At 45.6% G+C, this 20,421-nt stretch overlaps 1 protein-coding gene across 1 annotated transcript in view; it reads right to left on the bottom strand.

Annotated features, from left to right (window-relative positions):
- Positions 1 to 1,583: 1,583 nt before the first annotated feature.
- TRAF1 (TNF receptor associated factor 1) overlaps positions 1,584 to 20,421 on the bottom strand; it is a 239,901-nt gene continuing 221,063 nt past the window's right edge. Inside the window, exon 11 of the mRNA XM_086920989.1 lies at positions 1,584 to 3,000. Coding sequence (XP_086777115.1) covers positions 2,782 to 3,000 — 219 coding nt within the window. The 3' untranslated portion in view covers positions 1,584 to 2,781. The remainder of the gene's footprint in view (positions 3,001 to 20,421) is intronic.

Here is a 20,421-nt window from a genome sequence, read left to right as displayed (position 1 = left end):
TGCAAGATTTTCCACCTTTCAAAGGGCTATAAATGATCCTTATTTACTGAATCAAGATGTGGAAACATATTTGGGAACCCATGCTAAGTAGCTGCACAAAAAAGATTATTTAAAATATAAACAATGTTATATATGTATTATAAATGTTGAATATTTAAAAAATGCTACAACACTATTAACCATGCGTAAAAATAAATAATAAATTAAATTAAATATTATATGAAATGAAAATTATTTATGTAAGGATTTATGCAACAAAAACCCACCCGGAGCAAAATATTTATACGTGGTTATTATGTATTAAAAGTTACTATAAGTTATGTATAAAATGAATTTTAATTATTGTAAAACCGTTTTAAAATAAATTCACAGTAAATTGCAAATTGAAAAGGAGTATTAAAATATTCCTAATAAACTATATATAATTGTTCATACTGTATCTTTTTTAATATTAAAATAAATGTATGCACCTTTTTGAACGTTTAAATAAGTTAACTTATTACAACATTATTTCTTTTTCTATAAGGTTTTATTTCTAAGTCACTACCTCTATTATTTTCTATGGGAGGCTGTTGCAATACCTGTGAGTGGCTATGTGTGGTTCTGGGCTTACTCCAGATCTGAGATGGAGTACACTTACTACTGATTTTGGGACTTTTTGGCTGGGTAAGTGTGGTTTGTGAATAGAAAGTGGTTAACTATTTTTTGAGTGGGTGGGTAGGTGCATGCCCCTCTCTAACCCCTTCCCCGCCTCTCCCTTAACCACCCTTTAATGCTTCCTAAATCTCTCCCATTTATTTGTAAATATTCCACCACATTTAGTACTAAAATGAAGGTGTACATGTGTGGGGACCTTCTGCAGCTAGGGCAGAGATCTCTGTTCATGAAAGAAGGAGGAGGCAGGGGTGTATGTAAGTTTGTGAATAGCATTTTGTAGTATGTGACTAGTGCTACTGCAGTGTGAGAGAAATCTTACCATGTTGTCCAACTTACTTTATGGAAACAACAAACAATTGCACATGTAAATATGCAGCAGGATGCAATTTTGTTTACAATTCTGCATTCTGGAAATGCTAATGCAGCTTTCCAGGTTTGCTCCTCGAAAGGTTTGTCGATTGGAATGATGTGTTAAGCTACCTTCAAATGGATGTGTAGTTTTATGCAATTTGTGTGAGCCGAGCCCCCTGCACCTCAATTTCCCACTGCAATGGATTACAGCACAAGACTAATGTCATGGGGAAGCCAGGTAGAAAGTAAATAAACATAAACATTTGGGGGTAAGAATAGTGTGCTTCATGGACCTTACAGGCCAAGGATGGAATCTACATCTCTCTATGGGAAACAAGGCTGCTTATGAAGATTGTAAGTAGGCAGTATCAACCAACCACAGTTTCTATGCATCAATGCTAATCTCTTATTTGGGTGTGATTAATCTCAAATCCGATGCTACACTGCAGTATTCTGCATCACAAATTAAGAATGACAGTGAGATATGACATATAGACCCTGAACAGCACTTCACTGCCTTTTGGATAGGCTTGTGCTACAGAAATAACACATGCATCCATACATACATATGAAAGTACTTTGTACAAACCTTTAATGTATGTATAAGAAAGTATTATGTACACCCAATTTCAACTTGGGTCTTCCCACAGACGTCCTTCTCTTACTCTGTGAGTTTAAGACCTGGCTGCTCTCATTCCAGTTTCACCAAGATCACTATGCCACCTGTTCAAGTGATGTCTTCCCCTTTCCTTGCTGTCCTCCACTGGTGATATGTGGAAGTCCCTTGTCTTGCACATATTGGGTTGATAGTCAAGACATTTGTCACTGATTGCCTGTGAATGATCTCACGATTGCTTTTTGTGAGGGGTCATGATAATTATATTATCTCGCCAACGCTAAGCCCATGGGTCCCCAGCGATGAGTGTGCTCTTCTGCCCTTCCTGTTCCAGAGTATGATGAGTAAGGCCTGACCTTACTGGTGCAATGCATTGAAAGGCTCACATATGTGATTTCCCTTCACAGGAAACTGATACACTTATCTCTGTTTCCCACAGCAGAAGCACATTCTTATCTGTGCACAAGCCTGCATATTTTGCATACACAGAGATGGTTTTGGTCATTCATTTGTAGTTTAACTAACAAACACCCCAAGCGCCAATAAAAAGATTCCTATTTGGTACCTACAAGTAGCCTTTTGAAGACTTGTCTTAATGTATGTACATTGTGACATTCAAATGTTTAAGATATCAGGATAAATTACTAGAGTGTACTACTTTGAATTGTAGGCATTACAAAGCAGAAAGAGAGGCATGAAAATGTCTTACATAGTGTGCGGAAACTAGGGTGTTGCACTATGCCAATAGGGCATCTGTTGCTTTCGCTAACAGCCATATTTAGAAAAAGTGCTGTTTTCAAAGAAGCCATTTTAAAGACGGCAATTTTCATGTATCTTGGAAAAATCCATAGAACTCAGTGCTTTTCAATTTGGAGTTTCAATGCCCCAATAACGCTTTTCACCATTCTAATGTTGATAATTTACAACAAACGAAGCTCACAGGATGCTTGCAGATGTCCTACTAGAAGAACAGGAGCCTTAAGACCATAGAGTAAGGCATGCTTCACAATTTTTGATAATTGACAATCAACCAATTCGCAGTTTTGTTAATAGAATGCTGGTGCACTGATGGGAAACTGGACCATTGAGTTGGCTGGAATCTTTTCATGGTGTTATGTTTTAGAAGTCTTGCATTAAGATGTTTTAACTTCCTGTTTCTATGAGTTTGTGTCAATGATACACTTGAGAAAAATGGTATCGTCTTTGATATATGCGTGCTTAGGTGACTGCAGCTTCGATAAAGGTAGGAACATGGGGCACCCACTCGCAACGTTCATGTCTCCAACTGGCCGCAGGAAGGATCCGGAATTGAGATCCGGTCGAAAAGCATCAATCACGTGTTCTCTGTTGTTTTGGTCCAGAAGCATAAAAGTGACCTGGGAAGAGAGGCAAACACAAAAGAGGAACACAGATCAGGTTAAAAGTAAAAATTCTAAGAGGAAAGTAAAGCTCATAGAAATTTTTTCTTTAAGGGTCATAGAGAACACTGGTCTGTAGTTTAAATAATCAATCTCATTTTCACAAACTGCATATGTCAGTAGCAATAAAGAGAGTCAAAACAATTGATTCCTATGGAAGGAAATACAAGTTACTGGTAAGTACGGTTAGAATTACTTTTCAGGGTCAGTGCTGGGCTAAAAGGTGCAGCACTGAGTTCTCTCCTGATAACAGGTGAGTAAATCGGAATTCGTTGTTCGGTTGATTTTAGGTGAATATTTTAAAGTTCCAAAACTCCACACTTAGAAGAATTTCCAAGTAAAACCAGTCAATGGTAGCCTATGGAAGGAAGATCAAGTTACTGGTAAGTATGATTAGAATTACTTTTGAGGATCAGTACTGGGCTCAAAGATGCAGCACTGAGGTCTCTCCTGATAACAGGTGACTAAAGTGGAATTTGTACTACATCGGGTAAGCGCCACAGAGCTGCGTAGCAGAGATGTAAAAAGTGGCACGGCATGCACGACCTCTCTACAACGCAGCGCAATGGCGCTTCCTGGAAGCACCTGGTTGACTACTTAGCCCCCATGGTCCCTCATGTTTGAAGTGGAATTTTTTCCCCAGCTTAAACGCGCCACATGGCGTGTTTGCACACATCACGTCAGGCCCCGTCCCCTCCCTTCACCACTGTCTAAACGCGCCCTGTCACCATTCTAAGTTGAGAGATTAAGTCCCCTTCAATCCTAAGGATCCCTAGGGTCAAACTAGACCACTAGGTACCTTCAGTAAGCACCACAGAGCTGCGTTGCAGAGATGTGTGAAAAGGGGCATGACCTCTGAACACTTGTCTGCAACGCAGCTCCCTGGCGCATACTGGAGATACCTGTTGGGCTATTTGGCCCTCAGGAACCCTCAGTATTGAAAGAGAATTAATTCCCCAACTTAAAACGCACCACGGGGCGCATTTGCACACTGATGAAGGAAGAGGGCGTGGCCTGAGGTGACATGTCTGCAAACATGCCCTGTGACGCGTTTTAAGTTACAGAATTAATTCCTCCTCAATCCTGTGGGTCCCTTACTAGAGGTAGCTGGTGGGCTAGTTGGCCCCCAGGGACCCTCAGGATTGACAAGGAATTAATTCCCCAACTTAAACCGCGCCACAGGGCGTGTTTGCACACATGTGAACTCAGGCCCAGCCCCCTCCCTTCACCACTGTGCAAATGCGCCCTGTGGCGCACTTTAAGTTGGGGTATTAACTCCCCTTGAATCCTGAGGGTGCCTGGGGCGCAACTAGCCCACCAGCTACCTCTAGTAAGCACCACGGAGCTGCGTTGCAGAGAGGTGTAAAAAGGGGCGTGGCCTCAGAACACCACTCTGCATGGCAGCCCCCTGGCGCATACTGGAGGGTCCTGGTGGGCTCGTTGGCCCCAGGGACCCCCAGTATTCAAGGAGAATACATTCCCCCTCTGCAAATGTGCCAGGGGGTGCGTTTGCAGAGTGCTGTATGAAGGGGACGTGGCCTCCGGCACGATGCCGATTTTTTTTTTTAAGAAGGGGGGCTGTGTAGCCCCCCCCTTTTTCAATTTTTTGGGGCCCTGGGGACCCCATCCCCCAGGGCCTGCCCCTAATTTTTTTTCTAATATAAAAAAATGAGGAAGGGGGCCGCGTGGCCCCCCTCCCGAGGCCCTAATCACCCCAGGGCCCCCATCCCCGGGGCATGGCCTTTTCTTTTTTTTTTTATAAAAAAACTATTGGGGAGGGGGGCCTCGTGGCCCCCCTCCCGGCCACTTATGGCCCCGGGGACCCCATCCCCCGGGGCCGGCCTTTCTATTTTTTTTTTCTTCCTTTTGTGGAGGGGGGCCACGTGGCCCCCCTCCCGGGCCACTTCTGGCCCTGGGGACCCCATCCCCCGGGTCCTAGCCCTCTCCGTTGGGGACCGTGGGGGGTCCCCAAGCACCTCACGGTCCCTGCCGGCTCTCCGCGTCCAGCGGGAGCCGGCATTGCTTTTCTACATGGGGAGCAGCTAACATGCTGCTCCCCATGTAGAAAAGCAATCAGCTTTGGTTTTTGGAAGAGAGGGCAGGTTTCTTCTAAAAACCAAAGCAGTGTGCTATGGTAGGGCAGTTCGTTTTTGTTTTGGGATCAGCAGGATTCACGTATCCTACGCGCATCCCGCAATAAAAAATACATAAATAATTTTTTGGCTCTATATGTTATAACTCTTTGTATTCAAGAGTAATTGCGTGCAGGTGACAGTGATCTTGTGTTCATTATGTTCCACTAAAGTTTTTTGGTTCTGCAAAAAAAAGATTAAACAGGAGTAAGATTCTAAGTAGTAGATATTAACTTTAATAAGCAGCCTTGAGTTGTTATACAAAATCGTGTCAGCATGAAAATGTCTACATTACACAGAAGACTCTGTGGACATGGTACTAACCTATGAACATTTGCTAATTTTGCTTCAGAAAATGGGCTATCTGTAAAGTGTTCATGCCAGTACGAAGGTAACAGGTAGTAGGATGTTTAGCAGCTTCAGACCTTGGTTATATTTATCAAATAGTGCCTTTTTTTACAACTGTTGCTTAGAGTGTACACTGTTCTTTGCAGATACTTTTTAATACTATGTGGTGTGTTTCTCTCAAAAGTTTCACTATTTGCAAATAGTGTGATATACATAAACTCTCCCCATATAGTAAGCACTGTTTACAGTACCAGTACTCTACTGTTATCAACTTTATTTCTCAATGTAGATTCGGTGAGTTTCAGGCGTTTGAGATAGATAAAAGCTGTCCATAGCAGGTCACTTGTTTTGGAAATGACAGTCACTATTTTTAGGAACTTGGCTTTCTGTGAACAGTTGTATACAGATTGAACACCATACTCAATGAGGATTTCCTGTATATATCTGTGGTCGATTGTTAATGTAAACTATGCTAGCTGTAAAGTGCGTGGTACAAGGTCAATGTTGCACTTAATACATGCTTTCTACACCTAAGGGAGTTATATCTGTGATGGCAGTAATGATGGCTGATATTTGCCTGAGCTAGTTTGCCCTTACTATGAGGCCTCTAATGCAATAGTAATTTATAGAGCAATATGCGGGAGAACAAAGCTTGAATAATGCCATCAGGGATGTCATCAGTAATTTTATAAGTGATGTTGTAGAACATGTCATGAATGATGTCATACGCAAGGTCATAAGCAGTGATTGGTGGGGCTCAAACTATAGTGAGTGCTAATAAATATAACCGGTGAAGTTCTGTGTTTTTTTTTTGTTCAAAATGTTAATGTTGTCATTGACAAATTCACCTAACTACAACGTTACTTTGACCTTTGTTTTTTTGGCGAATTTCCTAGGTTTCTTTTATATGAAAGCACGTCTTTTTTTCATAGCTAACTATTTGTTACTTTAACCTATGATTTTTTCTGTGAATTTCTGGTTTTTAAAAACATAAGATGATACTTAAGTACCATACGTAAATGCAACCTTGCACCATGCATGGCCTCCAGCCGTGGGCAGCGGGGGGTTGGCTGCGAGGGCCCGGCCCGTGGCCAGGTCCTGCATTCAACCCCCTTTCCATATAGCCAACCCAACGCTGCGTGAAAGTGGGGTTTGGCTATAGGGCCCGGCCCTTGGGACCCCAGACCGTTAGTATTTTAATTAAAGGTGATAGGGTGGCATGGCACCCCACCCCAGGACTATTTTTCTGAATAAAGGGGATGGGGAGGTTAGCTGCTCCCCTCCCTGAGCCATTATTAGCCCTGGGGACCCCACCCCCCAGGGCCACTCTTTTAAATAAAGGGGAGGAGGTGAGCATGGTCCCCTTCCTGAGCCAATTTTTGACTGGGGACCCCACCCCAAGTGCTTGTCATCATTTTTAGGGGGGGCATGCAGCCCTCTTCTCAGGCTGATTTTCGGACCGGGCCAGTGGGATGGGGTCCCCTGGATGAGAAGTGGCCCGGGAGGGGGCCATGTGGCCCCCGCTTCTATTTTGCATGGATTTTATTTTAAATAAGGCCGGCCCCGGGGAAAGGGGTCCCCGGGGCCAAACATGGCCAAGAGAAGGGGGGCCACATTTTTTTTTTTAAAGAACGAGGCCTGGCCTCAGAGGATACTAGTGGCCCAGGGAAGGGGGGCAACACAGCCCCCCTCCAGTAACATAAATAAAATTAGAAATAAAAAAAGAGGCAATGCAGCGGGGGATTGGGCCCCCGGAGCCAGTAATCGCTTCAGGAGGGAGGCCGTGTGGTCCCCCTCCTTTAAAGGTTGATTTGTTTTTTATTAAAGTGGCCATACCCCGAGGGATAGGGTCCCCGGGGCCGAAATCGGCCTTGGGAAGGGGGCCAAGTGGCTCTTTCCCAATTTTTTTAAAACAAGTTTAAAAAATGGCTCAGGCCCACTTCTAAAAATATTTTTAAAAAGAAAATCCGGCATCTTGCTAGAGGCCCCGCCCCCTCCCTGCACCACTCTGCAAACACACCTCCTGGCGTGTTATAAGTTGGGGAATGAAGTCCCCTAGATCCTCCACTGATGAAGGAAGAGGGCGTGGCCTGAGGTGACATGTCTGCAAACATGCCCTGTGACGCGTTTTAAGTTACAGAATTAATTCCTCCTCAATCCTGTGGGTCCCTTACTAGAGGTAGCTGGTGGGCTAGTTGGCCCCCAGGGACCCTCAGGATTGACAAGGAATTAATTCCCCAACTTAAACCGCGCCACAGGGCGTGTTTGCACACATGTGAACTCAGGCCCAGCCCCCTCCCTTCACCACTGTGCAAATGCGCCCTGTGGCGCACTTTAAGTTGGGGTATTAACTCCCCTTGAATCCTGAGGGTGCCTGGGGCGCAACTAGCCCACCAGCTACCTCTAGTAAGCACCACGGAGCTGCGTTGCAGAGAGGTGTAAAAAGGGGCGTGGCCTCAGAACACCACTCTGCATGGCAGCCCCCTGGCGCATACTGGAGGGTCCTGGTGGGCTCGTTGGCCCCAGGGACCCCCAGTATTCAAGGAGAATACATTCCCCCTCTGCAAATGTGCCAGGGGGTGCGTTTGCAGAGTGCTGTATGAAGGGGACGTGGCCTCCGGCACGATGCCGATTTTTTTTTTTAAGAAGGGGGGCTGTGTAGCCCCCCCTTTTTCAATTTTTTGGGGCCCTGGGGACCCCATCCCCCAGGGCCTGCCCCTAATTTTTTTTCTAATATAAAAAAATGAGGAAGGGGGCCGCGTGGCCCCCCTCCCGAGGCCCTAATCACCCCAGGGCCCCCATCCCCGGGGCATGGCCTTTTCTTTTTTTTTTTATAAAAAAACTATTGGGGAGGGGGGCCTCGTGGCCCCCCTCCCGGCCACTTATGGCCCCGGGGACCCCATCCCCCGGGGCCGGCCTTTCTATTTTTTTTTTCTTCCTTTTGTGGAGGGGGGCCACGTGGCCCCCCTCCCGGGCCACTTCTGGCCCTGGGGACCCCATCCCCCGGGTCCTAGCCCTCTCCGTTGGGGACCGTGGGGGGTCCCCAAGCACCTCACGGTCCCTGCCGGCTCTCCGCGTCCAGCGGGAGCCGGCATTGCTTTTCTACATGGGGAGCAGCTAACATGCTGCTCCCCATGTAGAAAAGCAATCAGCTTTGGTTTTTGGAAGAGAGGGCAGGTTTCTTCTAAAAACCAAAGCAGTGTGCTATGGTAGGGCAGTTCGTTTTTGTTTTGGGATCAGCAGGATCCACGTATCCTACGCGCATCCCGCAATAAAAAATACATAAATAATTTTTTGGCTCTATATGTTATAACTCTTTGTATTCAAGAGTAATTGCGTGCAGGTGACAGTGATCTTGTGTTCATTATGTTCCACTAAAGTTTTTTGGTTCTGCAAAAAAAAGATTAAACAGGAGTAAGATTCTAAGTAGTAGATATTAACTTTAATAAGCAGCCTTGAGTTGTTATACAAAATCGTGTCAGCATGAAAATGTCTACATTACACAGAAGACTCTGTGGACATGGTACTAACCTATGAACATTTGCTAATTTTGCTTCAGAAAATGGGCTATCTGTAAAGTGTTCATGCCAGTACGAAGGTAACAGGTAGTAGGATGTTTAGCAGCTTCAGACCTTGGTTATATTTATCAAATAGTGCCTTTTTTTACAACTGTTGCTTAGAGTGTACACTGTTCTTTGCAGATACTTTTTAATACTATGTGGTGTGTTTCTCTCAAAAGTTTCACTATTTGCAAATAGTGTGATATACATAAACTCTCCCCATATAGTAAGCACTGTTTACAGTACCAGTACTCTACTGTTATCAACTTTATTTCTCAATGTAGATTCGGTGAGTTTCAGGCGTTTGAGATAGATAAAAGCTGTCCATAGCAGGTCACTTGTTTTGGAAATGACAGTCACTATTTTTAGGAACTTGGCTTTCTGTGAACAGTTGTATACAGATTGAACACCATACTCAATGAGGATTTCCTGTATATATCTGTGGTCGATTGTTAATGTAAACTATGCTAGCTGTAAAGTGCGTGGTACAAGGTCAATGTTGCACTTAATACATGCTTTCTACACCTAAGGGAGTTATATCTGTGATGGCAGTAATGATGGCTGATATTTGCCTGAGCTAGTTTGCCCTTACTATGAGGCCTCTAATGCAATAGTAATTTATAGAGCAATATGCGGGAGAACAAAGCTTGAATAATGCCATCAGGGATGTCATCAGTAATTTTATAAGTGATGTTGTAGAACATGTCATGAATGATGTCATACGCAAGGTCATAAGCAGTGATTGGTGGGGCTCAAACTATAGTGAGTGCTAATAAATATAACCGGTGAAGTTCTGTGTTTTTTTTTGTTCAAAATGTTAATGTTGTCATTGACAAATTCACCTAACTACAACGTTACTTTGACCTTTGTTTTTTTGGCGAATTTCCTAGGTTTCTTTTATATGAAAGCACGTCTTTTTTTCATAGCTAACTATTTGTTACTTTAACCTATGATTTTTTCTGTGAATTTCTGGTTTTTAAAAACATAAGATGATACTTAAGTACCATACGTAAATGCAACCTTGCACCATGCATGGCCTCCAGCCGTGGGCAGCGGGGGGTTGGCTGCGAGGGCCCGGCCCGTGGCCAGGTCCTGCATTCAACCCCCTTTCCATATAGCCAACCCAACGCTGCGTGAAAGTGGGGTTTGGCTATAGGGCCCGGCCCTTGGGACCCCAGACCGTTAGTATTTTAATTAAAGGTGATAGGGTGGCATGGCACCCCACCCCAGGACTATTTTTCTGAATAAAGGGGATGGGGAGGTTAGCTGCTCCCCTCCCTGAGCCATTATTAGCCCTGGGGACCCCACCCCCCAGGGCCACTCTTTTAAATAAAGGGGAGGAGGTGAGCATGGTCCCCTTCCTGAGCCAATTTTTGACTGGGGACCCCACCCCAAGTGCTTGTCATCATTTTTAGGGGGGGCATGCAGCCCTCTTCTCAGGCTGATTTTCGGACCGGGCCAGTGGGATGGGGTCCCCTGGATGAGAAGTGGCCCGGGAGGGGGCCATGTGGCCCCCGCTTCTATTTTGCATGGATTTTTTTTTAAATAAGGCCGGCCCCGGGGAAAGGGGTCCCCGGGGCCAAACATGGCCAAGAGAAGGGGGGCCACATTTTTTTTTTTAAAGAACGAGGCCTGGCCTCAGAGGATACTAGTGGCCCAGGGAAGGGGGGCAACACAGCCCCCCTCCAGTAACATAAATAAAATTAGAAATAAAAAAAGAGGCAATGCAGCGGGGGATTGGGCCCCCGGAGCCAGTAATCGCTTCAGGAGGGAGGCCGTGTGGTCCCCCTCCTTTAAAGGTTGATTTGTTTTTTATTAAAGTGGCCATACCCCGAGGGATAGGGTCCCCGGGGCCGAAATCGGCCTTGGGAAGGGGGCCAAGTGGCTCTTTCCCAATTTTTTTAAAACAAGTTTAAAAAATGGCTCAGGCCCACTTCTAAAAATATTTTTAAAAAGAAAATCCGGCATCTTGCTAGAGGCCCCGCCCCCTCCCTGCACCACTCTGCAAACACACCTCCTGGCGTGTTATAAGTTGGGGAATGAAGTCCCCTAGATCCTTAAGGGTCCTTAGGGGCCAACTAGCCCACAAGGTAACTCCAGTAATCCCCACACAGTGGGATTGCTGAGAGGTGGTCCGAGGCCATGCCCCTTTTCACACCACTCTGCAAACATGCTTCTTGGCGCACTGCTGGTGGGGCTATGAGGTCCTCTTGTGTCCTGAGAACCTCAGGACTAAGACTTCATCCCCCAAACAGCAGTGCAGCAGTAGGTGCATTTGCAAAGTGGTGTAAAAAAGGGGTGGGGCCTCGGACCACTCAGTAGTCCAGCTGTGTACGGCTTACTAGAGATACCAGGAGGGCTGGTTGGCCCCCAAGGACCCTCAGGAAGCAAGGGGACTTCCTCTCTCAACCAAGAGCGCACCACGAGGTGCGTTTTCAGAGTGGTGGAGAAAGGGGGCTTGGCCTGTGTCCATCTCTCATCAATCCCACTCTGTGGGGCTTACTGGAGGTAACCGGTAGGCTAGTTGGTCCCCAAGGACCCCCACAAGCCAAGGGAACTTCATCCCCCAACCAAGAGAGTGCCAGGAGGCGGGTTTTCAGAGTGGTGGGAAAATGGGGCATGGCCTGCAATGAGAGCAATCCTGCTGTGTGGGACTTACTGGAGGTAATAGGAGGGGTAGTTGGCCCCCAAAGATGTCCTTAGGGGGCGGAAACCACTCCTGTTACCTCCAGTAAGTCCCACACAGTGGGATTGCTAAGAGGTCTTCAGAGGCCACACCTCTTTTCTCCACCACTCTGCAAACCCGCCTCCTGGCACACTACGGGTTGAGGATGAAGTCCACTTTACTCTTGAGGGACTTTGGGGGCAAGAAGCTCCCCTCCTATCTCCTGTAAGTCATATGCAGCGGAATTCCTGAGTGCTGGTTAGAGGCCCAGCACCCTTTCTCCACCACTCTGCAAACGTGACTACTTGTTAAAGAAGCAGTGCAATGTAGTATGTTTTGCATTTACGAGAGTTAGAGCTATTGGCATTGTAAATGTAAAAGCTTTTTCCTAATATGTTTTGGAGTGGAGTGGATGTACATAGTGTGTAGTGGAATTATGTGGTATGTTGTGCAGTGAAACTATGTGGATAGAAAGTATGTGGTATTTAGTGTATAGATATTATGTAGAGAGGGATTATGTGTTATGGAGAGTAATTATGTGGTATGGTAGTCTGTGTTGTGGAGTGGTAACCTCAGGTTTAGTCTTTCTTGTTTCCATAGAAGCTAAACTATGAACTCAATGATACAAAAAAAAATCACTGAGGAGCACTTCTGGATCTAGTCAGAGGTATGAGCAGGGCCACTGGATTTATGCAACTGTTTGGATGGTTGACCGTACAATTAGACATTTTCCATATTAGCCACATAATCCATAATCTGCTGCCTAATCTGCAGATTAGAACAAAAAAAGTCTTGTTTCTAGCTCAAACGGCTCAAACTTTACCAAAAATTTAGCAACAAGTATTACAGCATGATAGAAGGTCCTTTGAAAACCTAGAATGGTCACGTGTTTCTTATTGCTAAAAGTGGGTGTTAAAATGGTTCTAATGGTGAGCAAGCCACGGTTGCCTCTTTCTGCATTTCTGTTGCTTCTTTCTGCACCTTTCTTTCTTTTTCTACACTTCTCTTGCCTCTTTCTGCACATCTCTTCTATTTTTTGCACCTCTTTTGCCTCTTTCTACACCTCCGTTGCTTCGTTCAGCACCTCACTTGCTTCTTTGTGCACCTCTCTTGCCTCTTTCTGCACCTCTCTTGCCTCTTTCTTCACCCCTCTACCCTCTTTCTGCATCCCTCCTGCCTTCTTCTGCACCTCTGTTCCTTCTTTATGCACTTCTTTTGCGTCTTTATCGACCCCTCTTCCCCCTTTCTGCATGCCTATTGCTTCTTTCTGCACTTCTCTTAACTCTTTCTTCACCCCTTGTCCCTTTTTCTGCTCCTCTGTTGCTTCTTTCTCCACTTCTCTTTTTTCTTTCTGCACCTCTGTCCCTTCTTTCTGCAACCCTTGTGCCTCTTTCTGAAACTCTCTTCCCTCTTGCCTCTTTCTGCACCTGTGTTCCTTCTTTCGGCACTTCTTTTGTTTCCTTCTGCAACTCTCCTGCGTCTTTCAGAATCCCTCTTGCCTCTTTCTCCACCCCACTTTCCCCTTTCTGCATCTCTGTTGCTACTTTCTACACTTCCCTTGCCTCTATCCCTTCTTTCTGCAACCTATGTTCTCTTTCTGCATCCCTCTTCCCTCTTTTTGCTCCCCTCTTGCCTCATTCTGTGCATCTGTTGCTTCTTTCTGCACCTCTTTTGTTTCTTTCTGTACCCCTCGTGCCTCTTTCTGCAACCCTCTTCCTGCACTCCTCTTGCCTCTTTCTGCACCTCTGTTTCTTCTTTCTGTACTTCTTTTGTTTCTTTCTGCACCTCTCTTGCTTCTTTCTGTATGCCTCTTGCTTCTTTCTGTACCCCTCGTGCCTCTTTCACACCCTTCTTCCTGCACCCCTTGACTCTTTCTGCACCTTTGTTCTTTTTCTGCAATTGTTTCTTTCTTTCTGCACTTCTCTTGCTTCTTTCTGCAACTCTCTTCCCTCTTTCTGCTCCCCTCTTGCTGTACCTCTGTTCCTTCTTTCTGCACTTCATTTGATTTTTCTGCACTCTCTTGCTTCTTTCTGTATCCTCTTGCCTCTTTCTTCACCCACTTCCCCTTTCTGCATCAATGCTGCTTCTTTATGCACTCTTCTAGCTTCTTTCTGCACCTCTCTTGCTTGTTTCTGCATCCCTCGTGCCTCTTTCTGTACCCCCTTCCCTCTTTCTGCACTCATATTGCCTCTTTCTGTGTACCAGTTGCTTCTTTCTGTACTTCTTTTGTTTCTTTCTGCATCCCTCGTGCATCTTTCTCCACCCCTCTTCCACCTTTTTTAATCTCTGTTGCTTCTTTCTGTACTTTGCTTGTCTCTATCTCTGCCCCTCATCCGTCTTTCTGCACTTCTGTTGCTTCTTTCAACACATCTGTTGCTTATTTTTACACCTCTCTTGCTTCTTTCTGCTCCCCTTTTACCTCTATCTGCACCCTCTCCTACTGCACCCTCTTGCCTCTTCCTGCACCTCTGCTCCTTCTTTCTGCAGCTTTCTTGCTTCTTTCTGCAGCCTCTTGCCTCTTTCACCACTGCTCGTCCCTCTTTCTGCACCTCTGTTCCTTCTTTCTGCACCTCTTTTGTTTCTTTTTGCACATCTGTTGCTTCTTTCCGCACCACTCTTGCCTCATCCTGCACCTCTGTTGCTTCTTTATGCACTACTCTTGCTTTTTTCTGCACCCCTCTTGCCTCTGTCTGTACCCCTCTTACCTCTTTCTACACATCATTTGCTTCTTTCTGCACTACTCTTGCTTCTTTCTGCACCTCTATTGCTTCTTTCTGCACCCCTCTTGCCTATTTCTGCACCTCTGTCGGTTCTCTCTGCACTGCTCTTGCTTCTTTCTGCACCACTTTTATAAATTTCTGCATCCCTCTTGCCTCTTTCTACACACCTCTTCCCTATTTCTCACCTCTCTTGCTTCTTTCTGCACTTCTGTTGCTTATTACTGCAATGCTCTTGCAACTTTCTGCTCCTCTCTTTCAACTTGCTGTTGCCTCATCTCTTTTTGCACCTTTCTCGCCTGTTTCTGTACCTCTCTTGCCTCTTTCTGCACTTCCCTTGCCTCTTTTGGCACCCCTCTTGCCTCTTTCTGTACCCCTTTTGCCTCTTTGTGCATGTCCCCTGCCTCTTTCTGCACCTCTCTTGCCTTTTTCTGCAGTTCTCTTGCCTTCTTCTGCACCTCACTTGCCTCTTTGGCACTTCTCGTACTACTTTCTGTAGCCTTCTTCCCCTTTTCTGCATATCTCTTGTCTCTTTCTGCAACTCTCTTGCCTCTTTATTGCATATCTCATGGTTCTTTCTGCACTGCTCTTGCTTCTTTCGCCACCTCTCTTGCCTCTTTCTGCACCCCTCCAACCTCTTTCTGCAATTCTCCTGCCTCTCTATGCAGCCCTGTTCCCTCTTTCTGCACCTCTTTTGTTTGTTTCTGTACGCTCTTGCCTCCTTCTGCATCTCTGTTGCCTCTTTCAGCACCCCAGTTGCTTCTTTCTGTACCCCTCTTGGCTCTGTCTGCACCCCTGTTGTTACATTCTACACTTCTCTTGTTTCTTTCTGCACCAATCTTGCTTCTGTCTTTGTGCATCTCCCTTGCCTCTTTCTGCACTTCTCTTTCCTATTTCTGTACCCCTCTTTATGCACTCCTCTTGGCTCCTTCTGCACCTCTGTTGCTTCTTTCTGCACGTCTTTTGCTTCTTTCTGCACCTCTCTTGCATCTTTCTCCACCCCTCTGCCCCCTTTTTTCATCTCTGTTGGTTCTTTCTGCAGTTCGCTTGCCTCTTTCTCTGCCCCTCATCTGTTTTTTCTGCACTTCTGTTGCTTCTTTCTGTACTTCTCTTGCTTATTTGTGCACCACTCTTGCTTCTTTCTGCACCCCACGTGCCTCTTTCTGCACCCCTCCTGCCTCTTTCTGCACCTCTGTTCCTTCTTTCTGTTCTTCTTTTGTTTTTTTCTGCACCTCTCTTGCTTCTTTCTGCACCCCTTTTATCTCTTTCTGTACCCCTCTTCTTTTTTTCTGCACCCCTTTTGCCTCTTTCTGCACCTCTGTTCCTTCTTTATGTACTTCTTTTGTTTATTTCTGCATCCCTTTGCCTCTTTCTCCACTCTTCCTTTTTTCTGCCCCCGTTGCCTCTTTCTGCACCTCTGTTTCTTCTTTCTGCACTTGTTTCTTTTTGCACATATCCTCCTTCTTCTGCACAGCTTGTGCCTCTTTCTGCACCCCTCTTCCTTTTTTCTGCATCCCTCTTGCTCCTTCTGCACCCTGCCTACCTATTTCTCCACTCTCTTGCTTCTATCCACACTTCTCTTGCCTCTTTCTGCACTTCCCTTGCCTCTTTCGGCTCCCCTCTTGCCTCTTTCAGCACCTCAGTTGCTTCTTTCCGCACCCCTCTTGCCTCTTTCTGGACCCCTTTTGCCTCTTTGTGCACGCCCCCTGCCTCTTTCTGCACCTCTCTTGCTTTTTTCTACAGTTCTCTTGCTTCATTATGCATTTTTTTTGCCTCTTTCTGTACCCCTCTTGACTCTTTCTGCACTGCTCGTTCTGCACCTCTGTGGCAAATTTCTGCATTCCTCATGTTTTTTTCTGCACCTCTCTTGCTTCTTTATGCACCCCTTTTATCTCTTTCTGTCCCCCTCTTCTTTCTTTCGGCATCCCTCTTGCCTCTTTCTACACCTCTGTTCCTTCTTTCTGTACTTCTTTTGTTTATTTCTGCAGCCCCTTGCCTCTTTCTCCGCTCTTCGCTTTTTCTGCACCTGTTGCCTCTTTCTGCACCTCTGTTTCTTCTTTCTGTACTTGGTTCTTTTTGCACATCTCCTTCTTCTTCTGCACAGCTCGTGCCTCTTTCTGCACCCCTCTTCCTTTTTTCTGCATTTCTCTTGCCTCTTTCTGCACCCCTCTTACCAATTTCTGCACTTCTGTTGGTTCTTTCGGCACTGCTCTGCTTCTTTCTGCACCTCCTTTACAAATTTCTGCATCCCTCTTGCCTCCTTCGGCACCCTGCCTACCTATTTCTCCACCTCTCTTGCTTCTATCCACACTTCTCTTGCTTATTTCTGCACTGCTCTTGCTTCTTTCTGCTCCTCTCTTGCAAATTGCTATTCCCTTTTCCCTCTTTCTGCAACCCTGTTCACTCTTTCTGCACTTTTCTCGCCTGTTTCTGTACCTCTCTTGCCTCTTTCGGCACCTCTGCTGCTTCTTTCTGCACTTCTCATGCCTCTTTCAGCACCTCTGTTGCTTCTTTCTGCACTTGTCTTGGGTCTGCACCCCTCTTGTCTCTTTCTGTATCCCTTTTGCCTCTTTTTGCACCTCTCCTGCCTTTTTCTGCACCTCTTTTGCAGTTTTCTGCAGTTGTCTTGCCTCTTTCTGCACATCTTTTGCTTCTTTCTGCACTTTTTTTGCCTCTTTCTGTATCCTTCTTGACTCTTTCTGCACTTCTGTTGTTTCTTTCTACACTGCTCGTTCTGCACCTCTGTGGCAAATTTCTGCATCCCTCTTGCCTCTTTCTATACCCCTCTTTCCTCTTTCTGCATCTCTCTTTCCTCTGTCTGCAGTGCACACCTATTCCCTCTTTCGGCACCCCTTGTGTCTATTTCTGTAACTCTCCTGCATCTTTCTGCAGTTCTCTTGCCTCTTTCTACACATCTTTTGCTTCTTTCAGCACTGCTCTTGCTTCTTTTCTGCACGGCTCTTGCCTCTTTCTGTACCCCGCTTTCCTCTTTCTGCAGTTCTCCTGCCTGTCTGCACCCCTGTTCCCTCTTTCTGCCACTCCATTGTTTGTTTCCTTAACGCTCTTGCCTCCTTGTGCACCTCTGTTGTCTCTTTCTGCACCCCTCTTGCTTCCTTCTGTGCCCTTCGTGGCTCTTTCTGCACCCCTGTTGCTACATTCTAAACTTTTCTTGTTTCTTTCTGCACCCCTCTTGCCTCTTACTGCACCCTTTTTGTGCCTTTCTTCCTCTTTCTGCACATATCCTACCTATGTAGGCATTGTTAGAAATTAGCATTTAAAAATCCTTTGAAATTCACTGAAAAAAACATAGGTTTCAGGGACGTTATAGTTAGTAATTAGTATTTAAAAAACCTTAGAAATTCAATCAATGAGAAATATAACAATACTATATTTTTTAAGGAATACAATAAAATGAATGAAATCAAATAATTAGGACAATAAAGTGATTTACATAATTATTAGCTAATTAACTAATTACAATTGAGGACATATTTTTTAAATAATTATAATATTAAATATTTCCCACGATACTGCCATACAAACCCAATGACCCAATAAATTAAAACAAATTAAAACATTTTATTAAATCAAAAACAATTATTTAAAGAATTACCAAAGCAAGAACATGAACTCTACAAAAAGATTTAAAATAATTAACAATACAATATTAGCAACATAATAAAACATTACAAAATATTTAACACAAATATATGCAATAAATCAGTATTAAATAGTACAGAAAACTGTAGGGGTCATTAAGATGGCGGCACAGACTTCAGTCCGACCGCCATTGTATCATATTTGGGAACACCCGCCTGTAAGGCAGCGGTCCCACAGGCCAAATTATGATGTAACCGCGGCAGTCGCATTGACCACCTTTTACATTATTAATAATTAATACTCCTTTAGCGCAAGGCTACCCTAAGGCATCCCAGCGCTAGCGCTAGAAATCAGGCAGAGAGAGAAGCTATCAGTTGATATTCTGGAATGATTCAGAAAAGGGGGTGGTGATGAACAGAGTGTCTGAATTAAGCAGATCACTCTTACCCAGTCCAAAGATCAGGGCTTGATCCATCACCGTTATTTAGCTCACTGCACCATCCCAGCTCAGAACCTGGCTATATGCAAATCAGTCTGTCCCTGGCCCAGTGCATCATGGGAACAGGGCAGACTAAACTACCAAGCCAATTCTTCACCAGAAAGGAGACAAGCTACGGGGAGCGGTTTCTGGCATTTCAGCCGTCGTCGGCCCGGCTTGCTTGAATCCTGATGGTGCAGTGAGCAAGGGACTCATGTCTGAGTATACCCTGCCACACCTATAGTGGCCAAAACTATTCAGAAAAGGGGGTGGTGATGAACAGAGGGTCTGAATTAAGCAGATCACTTTTACCCAGTCCAAAGATCAGGGCTTGATCCATCACCGTTATTTAGCTCACTGCACCATCCCAGCTCAGAACCTGGCTATATGCAAATCAGTCTGTCCCTGGCTCAGTGCATCATGGGAACAGGGCAGACTAAACTACAAAGCCAATTCTTCACCAGAAAGGAGACAAGCTACCGGGGACCGGTTTCTGGCATTTCAGCCGTCGTCGACCCGGCTTGCTTGAATCCTAATGGTGCAGTGAGCAAGGGACTCATGTCTGAGTATACCCTGCCACACCTATAGTGGCCAAAAACGATTCAGAAAAGGGGGTGGTGATGAACAGAGTGTCTGAATTAAGCAGATCACTCTTACCCAGTCCAAAGATCAGGGCTTGATCCATCACCGTTATTTAGCTCACTGCATCATCCCAGCTCAGAACCTGGCTATATGCAAATCAGTCTGTCTCTGGCCAGTGCATAATGGGAACAGGGCAGACTAAACTACCAAGCCAATTCTTCACCAGAAAGGAGACAAGCTACCGGGGACCGGTTTCTGCCATTTCAGCCGTCGTCGGCCCGGCTTGCTTGAATCCTGATGGTGCAGTGAGCAAGGGACTCATGTCTGAGTATACCCTGACACACCTATAGTGGCCAAAAACGATTCAGAAAAGGGGGTGGTGATGAACAGAGTCTCTGAATTAAGCAGATCACTCTTACCCAGTCCAAAGATCAGGGCTTGATCCATCACCGTTATTTAGCTCACTGCACCATCCCAGCTCAGAACCTGGCTATATGCAAATCAATCTGTCCCTGGCTCAGTGCATCATGGGAACAGGGCAGACTAAACTACAAAGCCAATTCTTCACCAGAAAGGAGACAAGCTACCGGGGACCGGTTTCTGGCATTTCAGCCGTCGTCGGCCCGGCTTGCTTGAATCCTGATGGTGCAGTGAGCAAGGGACTCATGTCTGAGTATACCCTGCCACACCTATAGTGGCCAAAAACGATTCAGAACAGGGGGTGGTGATGAACAAAGTGTCTGAATTAAGCAGATCACTCTTACCCAGTCCAATGATCAGGGCTTGATCCATCACCGTTATTTAGCTCACTGCACCATCCCAGCTCAGAACCTGGCTATATGCAAATCAGTCTGTCCTTGGCCCAGTGCATCATGGGAACAGGGCAGACTAAACTACCAAGCCAAATCTTCACCAGAAAGGAGGCAAGCTACCGGTGACAAGTTTCTGGCATTTCAGCCGTCGTCGGCCCGGCTTGCTTGAATCCTGATGGTGCAGTGAGCAAGGGACTCATGTCTGAGTATACCCTGCCACACCTACGGTGGCCAAAAACGAATCAGAAAAGGGGGTGGTGATGAACAGAGTGTCTGAATTAAGCAGATCACTCTTACCCAGTCCAAAGATCAGGGCTTGATCCATCACCGTTATTTAGCTCACTGCATCATCCCAGCTCAGAACCTGGCTATGTGCAAATCAGTCTGTCCCTGGCCCAGTGCATCATGGGAACAGGGCAGACTAAACTACCAAGCCAATTCTTCACCAGAGAGGAGACAAGCTACCGGGGACTGGTTTCTGGCAT

Source organism: Lissotriton vulgaris, chromosome 5 (genome assembly GCF_964263255.1).
Source record: "Lissotriton vulgaris chromosome 5, aLisVul1.2, whole genome shotgun sequence".
In the NCBI taxonomy this organism is placed as follows: domain Eukaryota; kingdom Metazoa; phylum Chordata; class Amphibia; order Caudata; family Salamandridae; genus Lissotriton; species Lissotriton vulgaris.
This window is presented reverse-complemented; position numbering and strand designations above follow the sequence as displayed.